Source organism: Brachyistius frenatus, unplaced genomic scaffold (genome assembly GCF_029030835.1).
Source record: "Brachyistius frenatus isolate BFR_SWC_R1_liver_20210118 unplaced genomic scaffold, ASM2903083v1 Contig_198, whole genome shotgun sequence".
Taxonomy (NCBI): Eukaryota; Metazoa; Chordata; class Actinopteri; family Embiotocidae; genus Brachyistius; species Brachyistius frenatus.
Window position 1 is genome coordinate 66,251 of NW_027210797.1, and position 19,073 is coordinate 85,323.

Genomic DNA, 19,073 nt, shown 5'->3' on the forward strand with positions numbered 1-19,073 from the left:
AGTAAAATGTAGGGAAGTAAATGGATCCGTATGTGTTTACATGTTTGGCAGTAGACAATGCCTCAAGTGTGGATGTTGCCGCAAAGAAGCTACAAACTCTTAAAACGTGGACGCTTCACAGATATTTCCAACTCGACTAGCACAGATGATCAGTACCAACAGCGCAGTTTTCAGGGTGACGAGAGTCACCAATTCAGTATCTGGACCAGATATGAAATATGTTCACAATCTCCCAGTCTGTTCCTGAGTTATGGTGTTGAATGATGGCAAGTAATGTGTTTTTTTTTTTGCAGAACTGTGACACTTATGGTGACCTTTTGGACATACAGCACTTCACCATTTTCTACTGTTAAGACATGCGTGTGAAATTTTGTCATAATTAGTGTATGAATTCTTGAGGTCAGCGACCTTTGACCCTAAAATTCTAATCAGTTCCTCCTCGACTCGGAGTTTGTACAAGTTTGTGCCCAAGTTTGTAAAAATTCCACTTGGATTTTATGAGGTAAGTGTTCACCAACAAACCTCATGCCTTGAGCAGCGTAAAAACACCGTCATCTCGACTGCTGGTTTTAATCTTCTGCAGCAGCCGCATACGTTTTAGTTGGGGTCTATTCCATTTAACTGGGAGATGGTGAGTATGTTTTAGAAAGGAGACATGAAATGTTGCATGTGGAGGGATGTCGGGATTCATTCGACGGCCAGCCCGGCGTTTTGTTTTGCCAGGCTGTTTCACAGAAGAAGTGTTCGTACTTCCTTCCTCCCGTCGGGGCCGGGGGCCGAGGGTCAGCTGGGCCTACAGAAACAAACACCGGGGGAAACTGGAGTGTCAACACAAGTCCTAAATTGGTAGTTTCGTGAATTCTCAACACTTGTGAAACCCAAGGAATCAAACGACTGAACCCATTTCATCATTTTAAGACTTTTTAATGGAAATATTTACTGACAACTGTTAAATAATTCTTCTTGCCACTCCTTAACGGAGGTGTGAAGGATCACTGTACAGTAAGCTTTTCACAGTATTTCTTACAGTATTTACATCCTTCATCTCCGCACATATCAACGCAGCATCTCCTTTAGCAATGGATGAGCACATTGACGGTCACATCTGCAAGCCAAACGCTGGCTCCTTTCACACAGCGGCCTATGTTTCAAGTCAAAGCATTTACAAAAAGTAAATATCAGCATACAAAGAAAAAAAAAAATAATAATAATGATAATTCTGTACAGTGTTTCTTAAAATTAAGTTAGTACATTCACACACAAAAATAGTTAATCTCAAATGAACTGCAATGCAAACCGCCTGACGTTAACCATTTTGGTATTGTTAGAAAACAACAAAAGAAAAGATGGGAAATGCAAATGCTAGATTCACTCAATAAATTAACTGCTTTAATTACACCAAAACAAGACTTAAAACAGAGCTTAAGTGAAACTTTCTGACGGGCGGTGTGGAACAGCAAATTCACACGGCCTGTCTGGGATCCAGCGGTCACCAGAGAAACACATTACACGACTGTATTGGGTTTTTTTTTTTTTTTAAAAAAGGGAACGTTGTCAAGAACTTCACTCAATGCTCACCAGAATGTCTTGTTTGGCTTGTTGTCACCTTACTCAGCGCCATCGAATAAGAAGTTCTCTATGCGTCTTGTTTTGTCAAACTTCATTGTCAATGCAATAGTGCAAATCTTCAGCTCCATTTTATAATATACAAAGTAATGATCACGGGTCTCATTCCATCACTCCACACCATTTTGCCTCTGGTCACTTCGAGGCCTAATCACGGACTTGTATTGTTAGGTATATCCACGTCGTTAACTAAAGACTTTGTAGATGAAGGGGGGAACAATACTCCCAAACTTTAAGACTTGGAACCATTTTTGAACCGTGTTGGAACCAAAACTACAGTTAATAAGGTCTTAACCTTATAAACTGTAGTTTTCCTCAGGTTAAAATTGATATGCGGAGTCGTCACTCTCATGTTGAGGGTGACGGGAAGTTCCAGGCTTCTGTTTCGATTCTTGATGGTGGGGGTCACGTTTGATTCACATTGTACCTTCAAAGTTGGTTCTTTGCGTCGGCCTTTAGAATACGCGCTAATTTTGAACTATTTCAGGAAAACAAAAAAAAAGACAATGTTGACATCGAACAAGTGCAAACCAACACGGTGGAAAAGGTGGCCAACAAACCAAACAGCTGCTGAATGAGAGCAAAGTTTTCAGACAGCCGTGGTTCTTTGTGGAATGTTTTTCAGTTCGTCGCCCTGTTGCTCAGCTCCGGCATCAGCTTCTGCTGGGGTATTCCATGTTGTTTTCCATTAAACCAAATCAAACTACACCGATGTTTTCTTCAAAAACCCTAAACGGCGTGAGCAGGTGAGTCCGCTCAGGTCAGTGAAGGACGTATTCACTGTGCTCGTCGAACGCAAATGCCCCTTTTATCCCGGCTGAATGCCGACCAGTGTATTGGGCTTGTGCGTTGACGCAGCGACTTCACTAATTTGGCCTCCGTCTGCAAATCTAATCAGCCGATCACTCGGGCATCTAAATTATTCTCAAATTTAAAAAAAAAACACACAAAAAACGCCACACTAATGTGGTTAATTTGAGTTTTATAAAAGGACACCAGTGCTTTTGCTCCCAAATGTGCGGCATCATTAAGTAACTCCGTTTTGCCGAACGCCGCCCCCGAACAGAGTTCTGATTTACACCAGCAGCTTGTAGTGTTGCTCCACTGCCACATTTCAGTCCTATCTGCACTTCCTCTGAAAACATCTCTGGAGGTGAACTGCCCTGACTGACAAGCCATTAGCATCAGTTAGTCTGTCTATTCTGCTGCTCACCTGGTGAATTATTAATCCTGTCAGTTACTTGACACCGGCAGTGGAGGACAAAGGTCAGAGCTCGGTGTCTCCCCCTGCTGAGCCGATGAGGGGGTAAATATTGTGCGCGAGTTAAAAAAAAAAAAAAAAAAAAGGGGAAAGCGTGCACGTGGTGAAGCTCACTGAGGGGAAGATGTGCGGAATATGTTTCACACGTATCCCGGGCCTTCGTGTGTGCGCTTCATACACACATACACAGAGACAAGAGGGGGAACAAAAAAAAAAAGGAAATAGTTGTCAGTTTTTACTCAAAATTTGAACATTCATTTGAATATGTGGGGGGGGGGGGGGGGGGGGGCATTCTGATTCCAAAAGTAGTCTCAGGGCATCGGATTGTTTGAAGTAGTTTCGGTTGTAGTTCAGCAAGTGGCACTTTTAGCATTAACTGTTGACCTGCCGCTGACATAATTTAAACTTAGAAGAGATTGCACAAAAAAAAAAAAAAAAAAAAGACTCTCAGTAGTTCGAAGCTGATCTTTTGAAAGTGTTGGCCCTAAATAGAGACGTTCGCGGCGAGTTCTGGGTTCAGTCCGGGGTTAGCCCCAACACAAACACGCGCACGAAATCTCACAGACAAAGCTGGCTCGTCCGTTGCGTAGCAAGCTTGCAGTTCGGTGTCAGCGCAGTTGGTATATTAGCTATTTGGGGGCAACCAAACATGAAAGGATTTCCTCTGCGTTCTGTCTGAATGCAGCTTAAGAGTGGCCACAGTTTGAAGAATCCTGCTGATGCTTCAGAAGGTTTTTGGGTGGTTTTCTGTAAGCAGGTTCTCAGAGGGTCGATGAGGTTGTCCTTCCTAATGAACGCGGATGCCAGTCTTTTTCCATGACAGCAACAGGCGATCTCATGAGCCACGCAGCCCCAGATACCCAGTTCCTGCCTCTCGTTGAACTCCAGACTTGAGCTGACCGTAGATATATCTTATGCAACGTCTGATTATGTAATAAAATTGGATTTCACATCTAGGACGGGAATGGGAATGGATTAAAGTGACAGATGAGTCTTTGACGTCAAGTTCGCCTGTGGAACAGGTGCTGCTTGCCTCAACCGATAAAGGGAGACGGGGAACAAAACCGGTAGCTGGGTGGAGATCAAAGATAGAATTGTTACGGAGGGAGCTGACACGGGAGGGCATAAAATGTGGGAGGAGGGGGTTGGCGTGGAGGGGTGACGGAGGTTGTGATTTTCCAAGAGGTCTGGAAAGTTTAAATGGAAAGTTTAACGGAGCGATTTGCTGTAACCATAAAAGTCAAGAAGGTGGAAAAAATGGCTTGAGGACATAAATGCACACAGAGTTTAGAGTCCCATTTCCACAGGTCTCCTCTTTTTAACCATCTATCTCCCCACGTCCCAAACTGAAGAGTTGGTAACCTGAGATATTAAATGACCCACAGCCCCTTCACAAATAAATACGTGCACGTTCAGCTTGCTCTCTTTTCACCGATTGCTAGAACACAATGGTGATTTAACGTAAAGCCAGATCACGAAAAGCTTTTTCATTTGCTGTTCCACACACTTGCAGTCTAGTTTTCCGTTTCTAGCAGCAGCAGAATCAGCGGTTTGCTGGGAATAACTAGAAGAGGAGGTACTGACCGAACCTCAGACTGCATCGAGAAAATCAGAGGACGGAGACGTCCCTTGTCTTTCATGCACAGCTATTCTCTGGAAGCTCAGTCCAGAAATTCAGCAGCTAGGAGCCCTTAGCACCGAAGATCGAGAAATAAAAAGAGGAAAGGTGAAACGGATTAGAGCTTCAAGTGTTCAAATATCTGCAGATAGAAGGAGGAATGGTCTCGCCACAAACATGATGTGAGGAATACCAGGAGAAATGCCCCTGAAGTCAGTTTCAATCGCGAGGCCATGGCATTGGGCCGTACGCACAGTTCACACGGGGACCAACTGTCTGACGATGACTCTGTCGTCGTCGTCGTCGTCATCATCAGACCCTCCTGAACGGTCTCATCCCTCCTACGACCTTCATTGCCGGCATTGTGGAATAGTTTGGCACCAGTGTACCAGACAATAAAGCAAGTTTAAGGTCAGCGAGCCCTACCCTAAACAGAGACGGCTGTGCTCACTACGCCTGGTTAAGCTGCCCTACGAGAAAAAGCAAGACATTCGGGGTTTATCGAGACAAGTTAAGGACACAAACAATCACACTCGCATACATGCACGCACGGAAGTTTTTTTTGTTGTTTTGTTTTTTAACAGACGTGGAGCTACGTTTAGAGGAATGAAAGAGTAATTGCGCTTTTTGCAACAAAGGGGACCAAGCAGAGGTCTATTGCCAACTGGCTCACAGAGAAGAGTCCTCACCCTATAGGATGTCCCACAATTGAAACTGCTACACTCTACTCCTAATTATTCTGGCTTCCTCCGTCTTCTCTCATTCTGGGATCTGCAGGGCCATCACCGCAGGTTTGGTCTTGAAGTACTGGTTGAAACGGAGCACAGCGTACCTGCAAGAAACAAGAGCAACAAAGAGGTGACGTCACAGAGGGACTCCAGCCGGAGAGGCCAACTGAAATTGGAAGTAGTCTCACTTTTTTGACAAAAAAAAAAAATACAACTCTGTGTACGCAGGGGACACAACACCAAAAGCCAATATTGGATGGCCGTTATTTGGGGCTATTTGGGGCTCTTAGGCGGTTCCGCGTTAAAAACGGGACACTGGGGAAATCCTTGTCTGGGCTAAGAAACCCTTCCAAAGACCATTAGCTGTGAACGCAGTTTGTCGCTGCATCCGCAAACGCTGCTTAAAACTCGACCAACGCAAAGAATTAAATATTGTATCAACACGATCCAGGAGCGTCGCCGCTTTCTCTGGGCCCCCCCCCGAGCTGTTTTAATCTAAAACTTCTAACGTCAGTTCATCTACATTTCGGATTCTTTTTTTTTTTTTTTTGTGTGTGTGCAAATTATGGACCTTGCATCCTCAGGGCAAAAGAGCAGAGGGACCATCCAGCTCGTTATTCAGCGCGCAGTTCAAACGGCAGCATCCATGACAGTATGACGACGCAATCGTGCACGCGGCACGGGCAGCTTACGCATCTGGGAAGGGACCAGAAGGATATGAGTCCAGGTACCGAACTGGCCTGCCTTCAGTTTAGACCCGTCGCCCATTAAACAAATTTGGTGCATCGTGAAATGAAAAAAAAAATATGACGAAGGAGACACTAAACTGTTCAGCAGCTGAACTCTTACGTCGGGCAAGAATGAAACAACATGTCAATTTCAGAACTCCAGCAGCTGGTCTCCTCAGTTCCCAAACACTTAAAGAGTGTTGTTTAAAGAGGAGGTGACGCTACACAGTGGTAAAACGTGCCCTTGTCCGAACTTTTTGGAGACGTGTTGCTGGCATCGAATGTGAAATGAGCATCTCTTTTACGTAAAACAATAGAACTTCTCAGATTCAACGTTTGACATGTTGTCTTTTCTCTATTTGCAATTAAACATGGATTTACATGATTTGCAAATCATTGCATTCTGTTTTCATTTACATTTTACACAGCATCCCAACTTTTTTTTTTTTTTTTTTTTAGAAAAGGGGTTTGTACAAATTACGATGACACGAGACACTGCTGTATATATTTTTACAATTGGTTGAACAAACGTGACAAATGTTGGGACATATTTCTGGAAACATCTCAGTTTAGCATTAGGCTGAGCGTCTCCAGTGAAAGCGCTTGACTGACATTCAGAAGACACAAGACGTTTTTTCTTTCCGCGTAGCTTATTAGTAAATCAAAATCTGCATTTCAAAATGGAAGCCAGTATCTACTCAGCACAGCAGGCCAGCTCAGCTTGCTAACATCAGCACCGACACCTAAAATGCGTTACTTTTTGTTGCTATGACTTCAACACCCGCTGCTGCACAAAAAAAAAAAAAAAAAAAGAGTGGGTCAAGCCGAGCTACCGTTAGCTGCCTCTCCTGGGCCCAGTTGAGTTGATGTAAAAATGAGCAGCCCGTCGGCTTTAACATAACTCTGTGTATTACTTGGAATAACTAAGCCTCTGACTCACAGTAACGGAGGGAGCAATCACATTATAGGCAAGGCTAAGCAACAGCTACCGATGGCCGCTCCCTCGCTTGTAAAACTGCTTGTGCAGCCTTTGGATTCATAGTAATATGATGGACCACCAGTACCTGCCCGCGCAGATGTTACTCCTATCACTTCACAGGACAAAAAAAAAAACATTTCCGGTCAGATACAAAAATTCACCCCCTGAACGCTGATGACCAATCAAGGTATCTTGTCTACTTGTACAATAAATAAGTAACAGAGAGGACAAGGGCTTCCGTTACTTTTCTCGGATAATGGCTACAACTTTAGAGCAAAAGGAAAAACGCTTATTGATCAGCTCACGTTAGTTTATTTAGTCTTTAACTTCTATTTCATTTAGCTAACCCCGCGTCGGTGTGCGTTACAGGTTTGGGCGCGGGGGGGGGGGGGGTGTTATGTGGTACGGAAAGACCCCAAAAGAAATTAAACCTTTCGGGTTAATGGTTTCAGTCTTTCATAATGCTCTGTTTAACCCACGCTGATAGATTATTTGATACATTCATTTAAATCCTCCATGAACGGGGCGGGGGGGGGGGGGTGAGAGTCACCACACACACACACACACACACACACACACACACACAAACTCACCCGAGGAAGTCAAAGTCAATGGAAGAGTATTTGGCCTGGATGAGAGCCCAGAAGCCCCAAAAGAAGTGGGAAGCCTTGATGAAAAAAAAAACAAATTAGGTATCAGATGTGGTAGCATAAGTAACACAAGACACTGCAGGTGGGATGTGTAAGAGATCGAGCGCGTGTGTGTGTGTGCGTGCGCGCGCGCGCGTGCGCCAACATCCTTACCAGAGCAAACTTGTTGACCTGTACATATAGCGTTTCAAGCTCCCGCGGGCTGACCTCCTCTGTATTCTTGGTGAACAGTTTGTGTGCCTGCAGGTACACTTGGAGCCAGTCCATCTGCATCTCTCGACTGGGGTACAGTCCGTAGTCAAGCTCAGTCATGCCTGAACACACACATGAACACGCAGCTGTGGAATAAGCAACACTGCATGGACATAACAATAACTCTCTCGTGCAAATCACGCTGAGGGTTTCTTCCTGTTAAGAGGGAGTTGTTTTTTTTTCCTTCCCTCTTGTTGGGTTTCTCTGTATAATGTCGTAAAGTTCTGCTGTAAGGACTTTAATGTGTTTCGTGGCATGAAATAACTTCTGTTGTGATTTGGCGCTATATAAATAAAGTTGAATTGAATTGAATTTTAAAAACCTGCAAACTCGTTGAAGTGGTTGCCAATGTCGAAGGCCTGGTAGTTATAGCTGGAGTACTCGTAGTCGATGAAGCGAACATGACCTGAGAGACGAGAAGGTGCATCACAATATCACAGTGGACAAGGCGTACGTTCTCAAAAGCAGCTGTTTCTTTCTCTACCCCCAAAACATCCCGCTTAGAACAAGGCGTTATTGTTTGAGAAGTGCAGCTCGTTGCTGCTTTGACGCTCGTAAGCAGAAAATGGAACGCTAAGAGAAGCTAGTTACGTTTCTTAAGAACTTAAGTCAACCGGTGAGGCTCAGCTGTCCTAATAGTGCAGCCATTATCAGAAATCATCGCCGTGATCGTCTTACTTTGAAATACATGATGTAATTCCGTCAAGGTTCCGTTGGGGCCTGACTCTGTATATAAATGATGTCTGAACACGCGTGTCAGACTAGGAGAGCAGAGCTGGTAGAACTGCACAAACACGCCCAAGCCAAAGAAAGCAATATGCGACACGCTCACGTGCAATGCGGGGTCACATGACAGACGGAGTTACAGTCATCAGAGCCTGCTACCCTGTCGGCCGGGTGACGCTTGTCTTGCGGGTTGTAATAATTCGTAGAGAGTCTTTTGATGCAGAGCTGCTCTGTAAGCTCTCCTCAGTTTTCATTTGTTAAATAAGAGATTGGTTGTTGTTTTTTTTTTTTGATGGTCGCCTTGAGAGAGCAGAAGGAGAAGGGATCAGGTGACTATTAAACATGATGGTACCGACCGTTGGTCAAACTGCACAGATGAGAGGTTTATCTGCTTCCTGTGGAATTTCTGCTTCAGAATCTTCAGTACATGTTCAGGAAAATGATGGAACCATGGAACTACGGACAACCGATTATTGGAATGGGATGTTTTTGGAGACTGTACTCTATATAAGCAAGTATATTTTTGTCGTTAACTTTGGGTTCGTTGCAGAAATATTATGCTGATCAACATGCTATTAATACAAATTTTAGACGACCACAACAGGTGTTTTGTGTTTTTTCTTCAGCCTTGAGTGCTAAAAACGGTTTTCCTGCCCCAACATACTTGAATACAGTTAATAGTTTTTCCACGACAGTTACAGCAGTCTAAAAACACTGTCAATGCGGCCAATGGTGGTTAATGTGGATGGGAGCCTTGTGGCGCGTTAAGTCAGGGAAATGACACTGATCACTATGGTCGCAAAAGGGGACGACAAACAAAAGGGGCCATGCTCGGTTTAAGGAGGGGGAACCTACCCTCTTTGCTGTTGTGGATGATGTTCTTGCAGAGGAGGTCATTGTGGCAGAGCACCACAGGGGAGCCCAGTGTGGATAGATGCTCCTTCATCCACACTATCTCCTGCTCCAGCACTGCCTTGCTGGGAACCTCTTGCTGGATTCTGGACAGGGAAGGAGACAAACCAAAGGTCAGCTTTCTCACACACACACACACACACACACTCTCTCGCCCGTTGTGACAACTACGCCGAGTGTCTGCAAACACAATGGTGATTCCGTGTGGACGGTGAGGGAGAGCGGCAGGAATATGTTCATGAACCAAAATAAACCGTCTTTCCTTGTTTTGGCATCATTGTGAAGTGGGAATACATGTGGTGCGAAAACAACTGAGACCGGCTTTCATGGAGAGAAGACGAGCTGTGCGGGGTTCTGGCCTGCAGGGAACACAGTTACAGAGAAACAAATCCTCGGTGGACTTTAATGGAGTGTTTCACAGTCACTGTGGATATACTACCAGGCCTCCTTCTTTTGATTCGTCATGCTTTCATGCATCTTTTGCAACTGTATTTATATATATATATATATATATATATATATATGCATATGACACAAGCCTGATGAACATTCATGTATCCAGGAAGTGCTCTGCCAGGTCAAATGACGCACTTCGACCCAAATGGATCAACAGCAGACGTGGATTGAAAGTGGTCTGAAAGTGGTATTCTTGGATGGTGGAGAAAGAGTTAAGCCACTGGGTCAGTGTCTGAGCCAACGGAGTCCTGAACAGAGACCCCTGTCCTGACAGTAATGTGCTTATTGGGCTTAATACACAGTCGGCCCGAAAGCAGGGGATGAGAGAAAGCAGGGCAGGAGGCTGAATCAAACACACACACACACACACACACACACACACACACACACACACACACACACACACACACACACACACACACACACACACACACACACACACACACACACACACACACACACACAATAATACTGCATTCCACTAGAATATTACACAGATCTTCAATAAACTGCAGTGCAACAAGTGTCCACTATCCAGGACCAGGACACTAGCTGTCTGCGTTACCAAGGTAGGGACTAAAGTGACTTACTACATAGAGCTAAGCAAACATCTGCTGGCCCACTGCATACCTCAGACTCCCTAATCCAGTCTGCTATTATTGTTACAGTTATATAAGCCACACGCTGGACTTAATCTAACAGCCAGGAGAACAAAGATATCAGCTGTGACTGGGCAGCTAACCAGCTTATGAGACCTCTGGCGGCTCCACTGGTCCAGTTGCAGGATGCAAAGCCAACCACCTTCAGCCTAGAATCCTTCTGCTTTTCCAGAAATAAACACACGGTTCCATAAAACACACTTCAAATGCTTCATCTTAGCGGATGAGTGTCTCAGTCCAGGAGTGACAAGTTACTTACACAAGCTCTGGGAGGTGTATAATGTTAGGTTTTACAGTCTGATTTATGTACTACATTTAGCCTTGACTGCCATTGCTCCTACCGCACTATATCAACAGCCTTTTGTTTGCCTAAAACCCCCGGAAAGAGGGTTACATTTTACGTTTGGTCAAAATTCTTAGCAGAAGTTCTGGTGTCACGTTTTATACAAACAACTGAGTGCAACACAGTGCAACATTACCCTTGTAATTAAAGATGCAAACCATACCAAACTGCCCCGCTGAGTGCTTTCAGATGATACCGAGCTCAGGGCAAACTGCCTCTGTTGACGAATTTCACAGGCAAATCGGGCTGCACTTCATGATATTTGCATGGTTATCGCAGTGTGTGTAGAGCAGCATGCGCCAACTGCAAGTGAGCAGCTAAGAAGCAGGAACTCACCTAAAGTTGGAGGCCTGCTCAGTGAACTCTATGGCCACGAGGGAGAAGTATTTTCGCATCTTGATCCAGAGGTTAGGTTTGGGGATGCAGCCGTTGTGTGCATGGATGGCATGGATACGAGCCATTTCCCTGGCTATCAGTCTGACAGGAGAAAGAAGGAACAATGTTATCATCACTAGACTAGATTTCAACATGAAATGACTATGTTGTTGTTGACTACGCTATATTAGGCTCCGGTTACAAAGAATCCCTGTAATCCAAAGACGGAGAGCAACACACAGGGTAAAGGTACTTGTATTTGAAAGGTTAGATGAGGACAAATAACCTTTGCAGAGTTCCTGGAGAGAGCTGAATTAAAACGTGCAAATATATCATGTAACATACACTTGGCTGACCTCCACAATGGGCTATCAAACAGTACAACAGGTACCATGGTTTCCACATAAAGACCTCACACTAACTGCTTTGCATGTGAGCGGCTGTTTGGCACAAAACGATCTGGAATTGTCTCATCATCTGTTGTTGCAGTAAAAATCCTCCACTAACTATTTGCATAATAATAATAATAATAAAAAACGATATTTGTATTGCACCTTTCATACAAGAAATGCAGCTCAAAGTGCTTCACAGCAATAAAACGACATGCAGTGTTTCGCATAAATACAGATATAAAGGAACATTTAAAAGCAAAGGAAAGAAATGAAACGCTATGTAAATAAAATTGAATTGAAATGCAGAAGAAAAGATAAAATGCATAAAATGAAACACAAATAAGAGTTAAAATATAAAATAAAGCAATATGCATTTTAAAGGCGTGGTAGTTCAAGTGCAGGCAAAGGAGCTTCAAGAGGAGCTAGTTAAAGGTTAATGTGGTTTGAGCTTTATTTGCACACGGCTCAAAATGGTTTACTTCATTCACATCTTTCCTGACGAGGCGTTTCTGCATTGTAAAATCTACAGTGTAGGAAGCAGAACCGACAGAGGCCCCTCACCATCATAATACAATGCTGTAATTTGACCATTTCTGAAAAACAGCAAGTCGGTAAAAGTCCTGAGCAGTCCCATGCCTCTACCATGTCCTGACCTGAGTAGGGACGGATCCCTGACATCCTGTGTCCCAAGAGCATCCCCCTGTATGAACTCATAGCAGATGCCGTTTTGAAAGGTGCAGTAGAGGCGGGGAGCACAACCATTAGCATGCAGCACCTAAAGGGCACAGAAAACATAAGAATTACAGTGGAGACACAAGTCTGAAGCGCATACTGATGAACTGAGGCAAACTTAAGAAAAATGGGAACACTACCTGAAAGCTTTTGAGCTCGTTGTCTCGGTCGACAATCAGCTCCGTCTTGTTCCCGTATACTCGGACCAGGACTACGTCCTCTGGACTGTCGTCCACGTAGCACCCCACTAGCTTGTTGGTGGTTCCATCGGTGAAGAGCTGGAAGGCAGAAAATTAAAAAAAAAATCCTATAACCTCTAACAGAAAACCTCAGAGTGTAAAGAGCTATGGTTCCATTTCACAAAGCTATCAGTCATCAACAGCATTGCAGACGCCATGCAGCTTTGACCTACGTGACGTAAATGTGTCAAAAAGCAAAATCCTCCGATGAATTAGTGTCACACAAGTCTTCGGCCCACAGTAAGTTAGCTCGGTCTTCTTTCAGGATTTTGAGGAAAAAGACATTCTGTCTTTTGTATTCATGTAAATCAAAATACAAACCTTATTTGACAAAATCAGGGCTACATTTATGTACTGAGCCGTGTAGGACGCGGCAATTTTTTTTTAGCTCATTTGTCATCAGCCTAGTTGCACCACTACTTGTTACACTGGTATGAAATGGTGTGACGTACTTATACAGCAACAACTAGAAAAGTGGCTTGAAACCATTACGCACGTCATTAAATGCAAAATACGACAAAGGAGACAACGGACTGCCAACCAGCAACATTTCACTTTCGAAACTTCAGCAACTGGTCTCCTCAGTTCCCAAAGATTTGCGGTGTTGTTAAAAGAAGGTGATGCAGCACAGTCGGAAACCTGTCCCAACTTTTTGGAAATGTGTGGCCAGCATCAAATTCAAAAGGAGCATATGCTTTACAAAAGACAATAAAATGTCTCAATTTCAACATTTGATATTTTTGTCTTTGTTGTATTTAAATTAAGTTTACATGATTTGCAAATCGTAGCGTGCTGTTTTTATTGAGATTTTACACGGCATCCCGACGTTTTTGAAAACAGGGTTGTAAGAACAAGAGCTGTTGTCTCAGTGTAATAGCACGTTCATTTCCATCAAGTTTAATTTAAACATTAATTTAATTTCAGTTGATTTCAGTAGCATGTCTAAACTCATTTCATTAAGATAAAAATCAATGTAACAAAAGTGAGTTTTAAGTGCTGCCAGCAAGTTGACTCCGACGTTTCTTCGTAAATGAAGAGTAAGCAAAAAGCCCCCTGTGTCTAAGGCCTTAAATATTTGAGTGACAGAATCACTCTGGTGGAAACCGGCGGGCTTGTCCCCCCTCACCCCCCACCCACCCCCCACCCACCGCAGCAAACACAATAACAACATACACACATCTCCCCCCCCCCCGACCCAGACGCTCACTCACACATATCTGGCATTCCACACGTGGCTGACCACAAAAAAAATGGGCGTGCAGGCATCCCTGTTATGACTGTACATACACACGCGTACACGCCTTTGCTACCACATGACTGATCCCTTCCCTCCGCCACACAATACGCCACTAAGACCGGCAATCAATACATCGACAGACAGCGATAAGCTTGGACTCAGACAGAGGTAAACAATCCGCCATATACTGCCTACATGGGACAATGATGGCGGCGTCTTTTGGGTTGTTGTTTTTTTTTTCCCCCGTTATCGAATCTTTGTTGGGCGGTCAGACCGCGTGGCCCGGGGCCGGCGTCCTTTAGCAGAGATTGATCATTGTGTCTTTAGCATGAGAAAGTAGTAAGAGGAGAGTGTTGATCTGTTGCTGTTGGCACACGCGTCTGTTTTCAGGAACTCCCGTGTGCTTGGAAATGGACCGTGTGTATTTACAGTAAAAGTCTTCCTGCCCAGGTAGCGGGGTCAATCAGGTGTTTCTGTGAACCGTGCTGCCCTTCTACTTCTCACCACATTTCGCACTTTCCGCTCCCATCAAAACAACGGTGCCGCTGCTTCAGAACATCCTCCCGAGCTCAAGCAAATGCTTTTTTTTTTTTTTTTTTTACTGTTACCGCACACTCTGTAACCAGCTCTGACCTAGTTTATAGCTGCATTGCCTGTACCTCTTTGTACGGGGTCTTTATGGGTAGTGGTCACTGAGAAAAGCTCTGCCCCGCCGCTGGCCTGCAGAGACCGAGGTAAACACTGTCCCGTTCTCCGCTGCAGGTGTGTGGGAGTGGGTGTGGCGTCGGCTCCGGGCAGATTAGACAACAGGGTGTAAACCGACTGCTGCAGCAGCTGGGTTCACACTGTGCCACTGGAAAATCCACTGTCAGCTCCTGCAAAACCTTTGACCTTGCCATGACACATCAGCCATTTGATTCTTTTACCAGGAATCAATTATGCATTTCCTTTCCCTGATGAGCCCAAGTGTCTAAAACAAACTGCTTAACAACACACAGTCGTGGCGAAAGCATATTAAACTAAGGCTTCACATGGTGGTTGGAACTCGAAATGTGTACTAGAGATTGTTAAAATAACATACTGTATTTAATAATCTGTTGTTGTTTTATTTAATTTATTGATTTATAAAGAGTATCATCAATGAATGCTGGTATATTGTTGGCAGGAAAAGAAAGAAAATTGGAATTATTCAGATTGTGTGGCATTTCAGCTGATCATTTTCTCATTATAACGCAAAGCATGCTGCAGAGTTATCTACTTAAACCCTGTTCTGAGGTGTTTTTTCTCTCTTCCTCCCCTGTACCCCGTATTGCTGCCTGTTTATACATCAGCGAGGCTAAAACACTGACTTTGTGTGACTGTTTACAAGTCGAAAATAAATGCTATTTATTAATAGGTTCGAGGTAATCCTCAATTAAGGGAGATGGTACCAGCAATTTATCCAACAGTCGTTAAACAAGCAGAGCATAAACGTATAAAGTGTCTTTTCAAAATGTTCTGTTATTGAAACAAAATGGGGAGAGTACATGATATTTAATGTGAAATACTCAAACTGATGTTTCATGTCTATGAAGCCTTTTTCCTTTGATGTATTGCCAATGTAGTCTTGTTTGTGCAAGCATTTTAAAGATCTTTGACAATTTACAACAAACTGAAATTGTGAGGACCAACAAGTTGGGACACTCTGTAAAATGTAAATAAAAAGAAAGAATGAAATAATCTGCAAACCACATAAACCCATATTCAATTGGAAAACATATCAAATGTTGAAAAGGAGACATTTTCCAGTTTTATGAAAAAAATATATGCTCATTCTGAATTTGATGCCAGCAACAAGTCGGGACAGGGGCAACAAAAGACTTAAAAAAAAAGTCTCATCTCATCACAAATTAAGTTAATTGGTCACAGGTCAGTAACATTATTGGGTATAAAAAGAGCATCTCAAAAAAGCAGAGTCTCTCAGCAGTGAAAATAGGGAGGGGTTCACCACTCTGTTAAGACTGCGTTGGAAAAGAGTGCAAACATTTAAGAATAATGTTCCTCAACTTAAAATTGCAAAGAAGTTTCGAGATTCCATCATCCACGGTACACAATTATGAATGTGTGAAATCTCTGTACGCAAAGGACAAGGCCAAAAATCAACACTGGAGGGTCTTGCATTGATGACAGACAAACTGTCCTGCGGTCTGACGAATCACAATTTAAGATTCTTTTTGGAAATCATGGACGTTCTATCCTCTGGGCTACAGAGGAGAGGGACCATCTAGCTAGTTATCAGCGCTCAGTTCAAAAGCCAGCAATCGTGACGGTATAGGGATGCACTAGTGCACATGGTATGGGTGGCTTGCACATCTGGGAAGGCACCAATAATGCTGAACGATACTAAATCGGCCTGCCTGCAGTCCAGACCGGTCATCTATTTACAAAATTTGCCGCATCACGAAATAAAAAATAAAAATACGACAAAGGAGACACCCAACTGTTGAGCAGCTGAAATCTTATATCAGGCAAGAATGGGACAGCGTCTCCCTCTGAAAACGCCAACAACTTTGTCCCCATTTGTTTACAGTGTCAAAAAGAAGAGGCGTCGCGAAAAAACAATGGTGAGCATGCCCCTGTCCCAACTTTCTTGAGGAATGTTGCTCGCATCAAATTCAAAATAAGCATATATTTTTTTCATAACACAATTTAATTTCTCAGCAAAATTTGCTATGTTGTCTTTGGTCTATTTGCAATTAAATATGGGTTTACATGATTCGCAAATCATTGCATTCTGTTTTTATTTACATTTTACATATTATGCCAACTTTTTTTTTCTTTTTTTTTTTTTTTTTAAATGGGGTCGTTTATTACAATGGCACAACATTTACCTGACATTTAGAAGGTTTCTATGTAGGCCTACTGACCTCTTCACTGGTATTCCTAATGACAGATTTTTCACCAGCATGGCTTTAAGGCAGAGTCAGGGTTATTTGTAGCAACGATCCCGCTCGAATTGAACTCGGAAAGACTGACTGAATCAAATTGGCATCCAACTATCACAATAGCATCGAATTAGGAGATAAACATATGGTCCCAGACCTTGTGACTATATTCATTCGTATTTTGCTGTGGGAGCTCTGACTTAAAACTTGGATATCTGGCTCCCTTTGACCCAGGACTGGCTTCACAGTGTGACTCTTCAAATAACCTTTCAAGGCAATTTGCTGTGACAACAAGAGTATGTGTGCGAGATTGAAACGCATTCCATCTAATTCAATTTCAAACAGATAGTGTATAAGGGTTGTTGTTGTTGTTTTTCATTTAAGGAGATGAATTAATTTCTTTCTATGCTGAGAAAACCTGTTAAGAAACTGCAATTTCTTCTTATCTTTAAAAAAAAAAAAAAAAAAAAACTGAGTGCATCAAACTGTAAATTGTATATTTACAGTTAATATAAATACATCGATATTGATATCGTGGACATATTGTAGGGATGGCCACTGCTGCTTTCAGAGAATATTTACACAATAAGATTTTTAATAAAGAATCATCAGCAATATGGATGTAATGACTAAGTGGGTCATTAATAGAACAGTTAAAATAGTGGGAAGTCCAGAAAATTAAGTCTATTTATACAATGCAGCCTTTAAAATCAGGGGGGAGGGAACAACACTTATGCCATATCACAATATTACAATATTCAAAAGACAATATCTAGTCTAACAACACAATACAATACAATATGCGTGTACTGCCCAGCCTCCAACCTCTACTATGTATAAGTTGTCAACTGCAGTACATATGACAGTATAAAACACACACCCTGCTGTGTGTCTGCTTTTATAGCCATCTCCATGTTCCTCAACCAACTTGACCATCACGTCACCACCAGCTGGCCACCGACACCAAGATGACAACGTGACTTGGCTTTCACGCCGTGTCTGCCCTATCTGTCCTTGTACTTTGGACACAACGTTTCCCACAACCTCGATATCTGCACAGATAACACTTGGGGACTTTTTTAAAGGCAGCGATTGCCTGTCGGTTAATAATCAAGAGCACCGCGCCATCTTAGCGAACATCAACACAGCCTTTCGCCGTCAAAGCCGCAAGAAAAATGTTGAGCAAAAACATCCGTCGTTTTCATTCATAAATTAAGGAGCGAGATCGGAAGTGAAACGCATAAAGCCAACGCGGCCCTCCTTTCACGGGCGCTTTGAAGTCCCGAAGTGATGCTGCAGAGCTGTCAGTCTTAGCCTAGCCTAGGCTATGCCGCACAGCTACAGGGCTCAAACCCTTTTTTTTTTTTTTTTTTTTTAATTTTTATTACCTTTGTCTTAACACGGCTCGTGTACCACGCTGGTCTCAGCTCCTTGATGAGCTTCATCGCCCCCTCCGTCACGTCGTGTTCGTCCACGAACACGGGGATCTTCCTGATCACCGGCGACCCGACGGGCACGTGTATCTGCGTCTCCATATTCTGTAGCAGGTTTCTGACGCGTTAATCTCCGAGCTCTTCGTCGACAGGTCGAGAAACTGCAGCACATACAAAAGTGTTTGCTTCGGCTTTTAGAAGTAGCGAAACAGTGTTGTTGTTGTTGTTTTTTTTGTGTGTGAAATACTTAAGCGTGGGTTCAGAAATGTGTCTTTCTTAATAGCTATCTGCGGTGTGCGGTGAGTGGAGAGCGGTGAGGATGCTCGTCGCCGGTTTTCTTGAGAGCTGTCGGCTAACTGTACCGTTTCCTCCTGCTTGGCTCCGCCCTCCCGGGATCATCCGATTGTACCGCCGGTTGTGGTAAAACGCAACCACAACCGAGCACGCCCATTATTTTCCCGACGTGGGCACGAAGGGAGCCGAATTCAGCCGAACAGGTCGACCTGCTGACCGGATGGGAGAAGGGAGGAGGGGGGAAGAGGAGGGGGGGGGGCTTTTGGAAATTATAGTTTCTTTTTTTTTTCTTTTTTTTTAAAAGAAGAACATAACGTGAAGAAGTAGTCGATTTTAGGACAATAACTAAAGTAGCCAGACCAGACCGTAATTTTACTGAACAACTTCTATTTCTATGGGTTTATAAATAACTTGTAAATACTATCGACCAGGGGTGTCAAACTCATTTTAGTTAAGGGGCCACATACTGCCCACTTTCATCTCAAGCGGGCCAGACCAGTAAAATCATA

General features: G+C 43.4%; 1 protein-coding gene across 1 annotated transcript; it reads right to left on the reverse strand.

Moving 5' to 3' along the window:
• Window positions 1-918: 918 nt before the first annotated feature.
• Window positions 919-18,673, reverse strand: etnk2 (ethanolamine kinase 2). The gene is made up of 9 exons (XM_069718741.1): window positions 18,226-18,673; window positions 12,578-12,715; window positions 12,359-12,480; window positions 11,275-11,415; window positions 9,424-9,566; window positions 8,165-8,248; window positions 7,744-7,904; window positions 7,534-7,607; window positions 919-5,337 (listed from the first exon to the last, which is right to left on the reverse strand). The coding sequence occupies exons 1-9, from the start codon at window positions 18,370-18,372 to the stop codon at window positions 5,265-5,267; spliced, it is 1,083 nt and encodes a 360-aa protein (XP_069574842.1). The 5' UTR covers window positions 18,373-18,673; the 3' UTR covers window positions 919-5,264.
• Window positions 18,674-19,073: the final 400 nt, after the last annotated feature.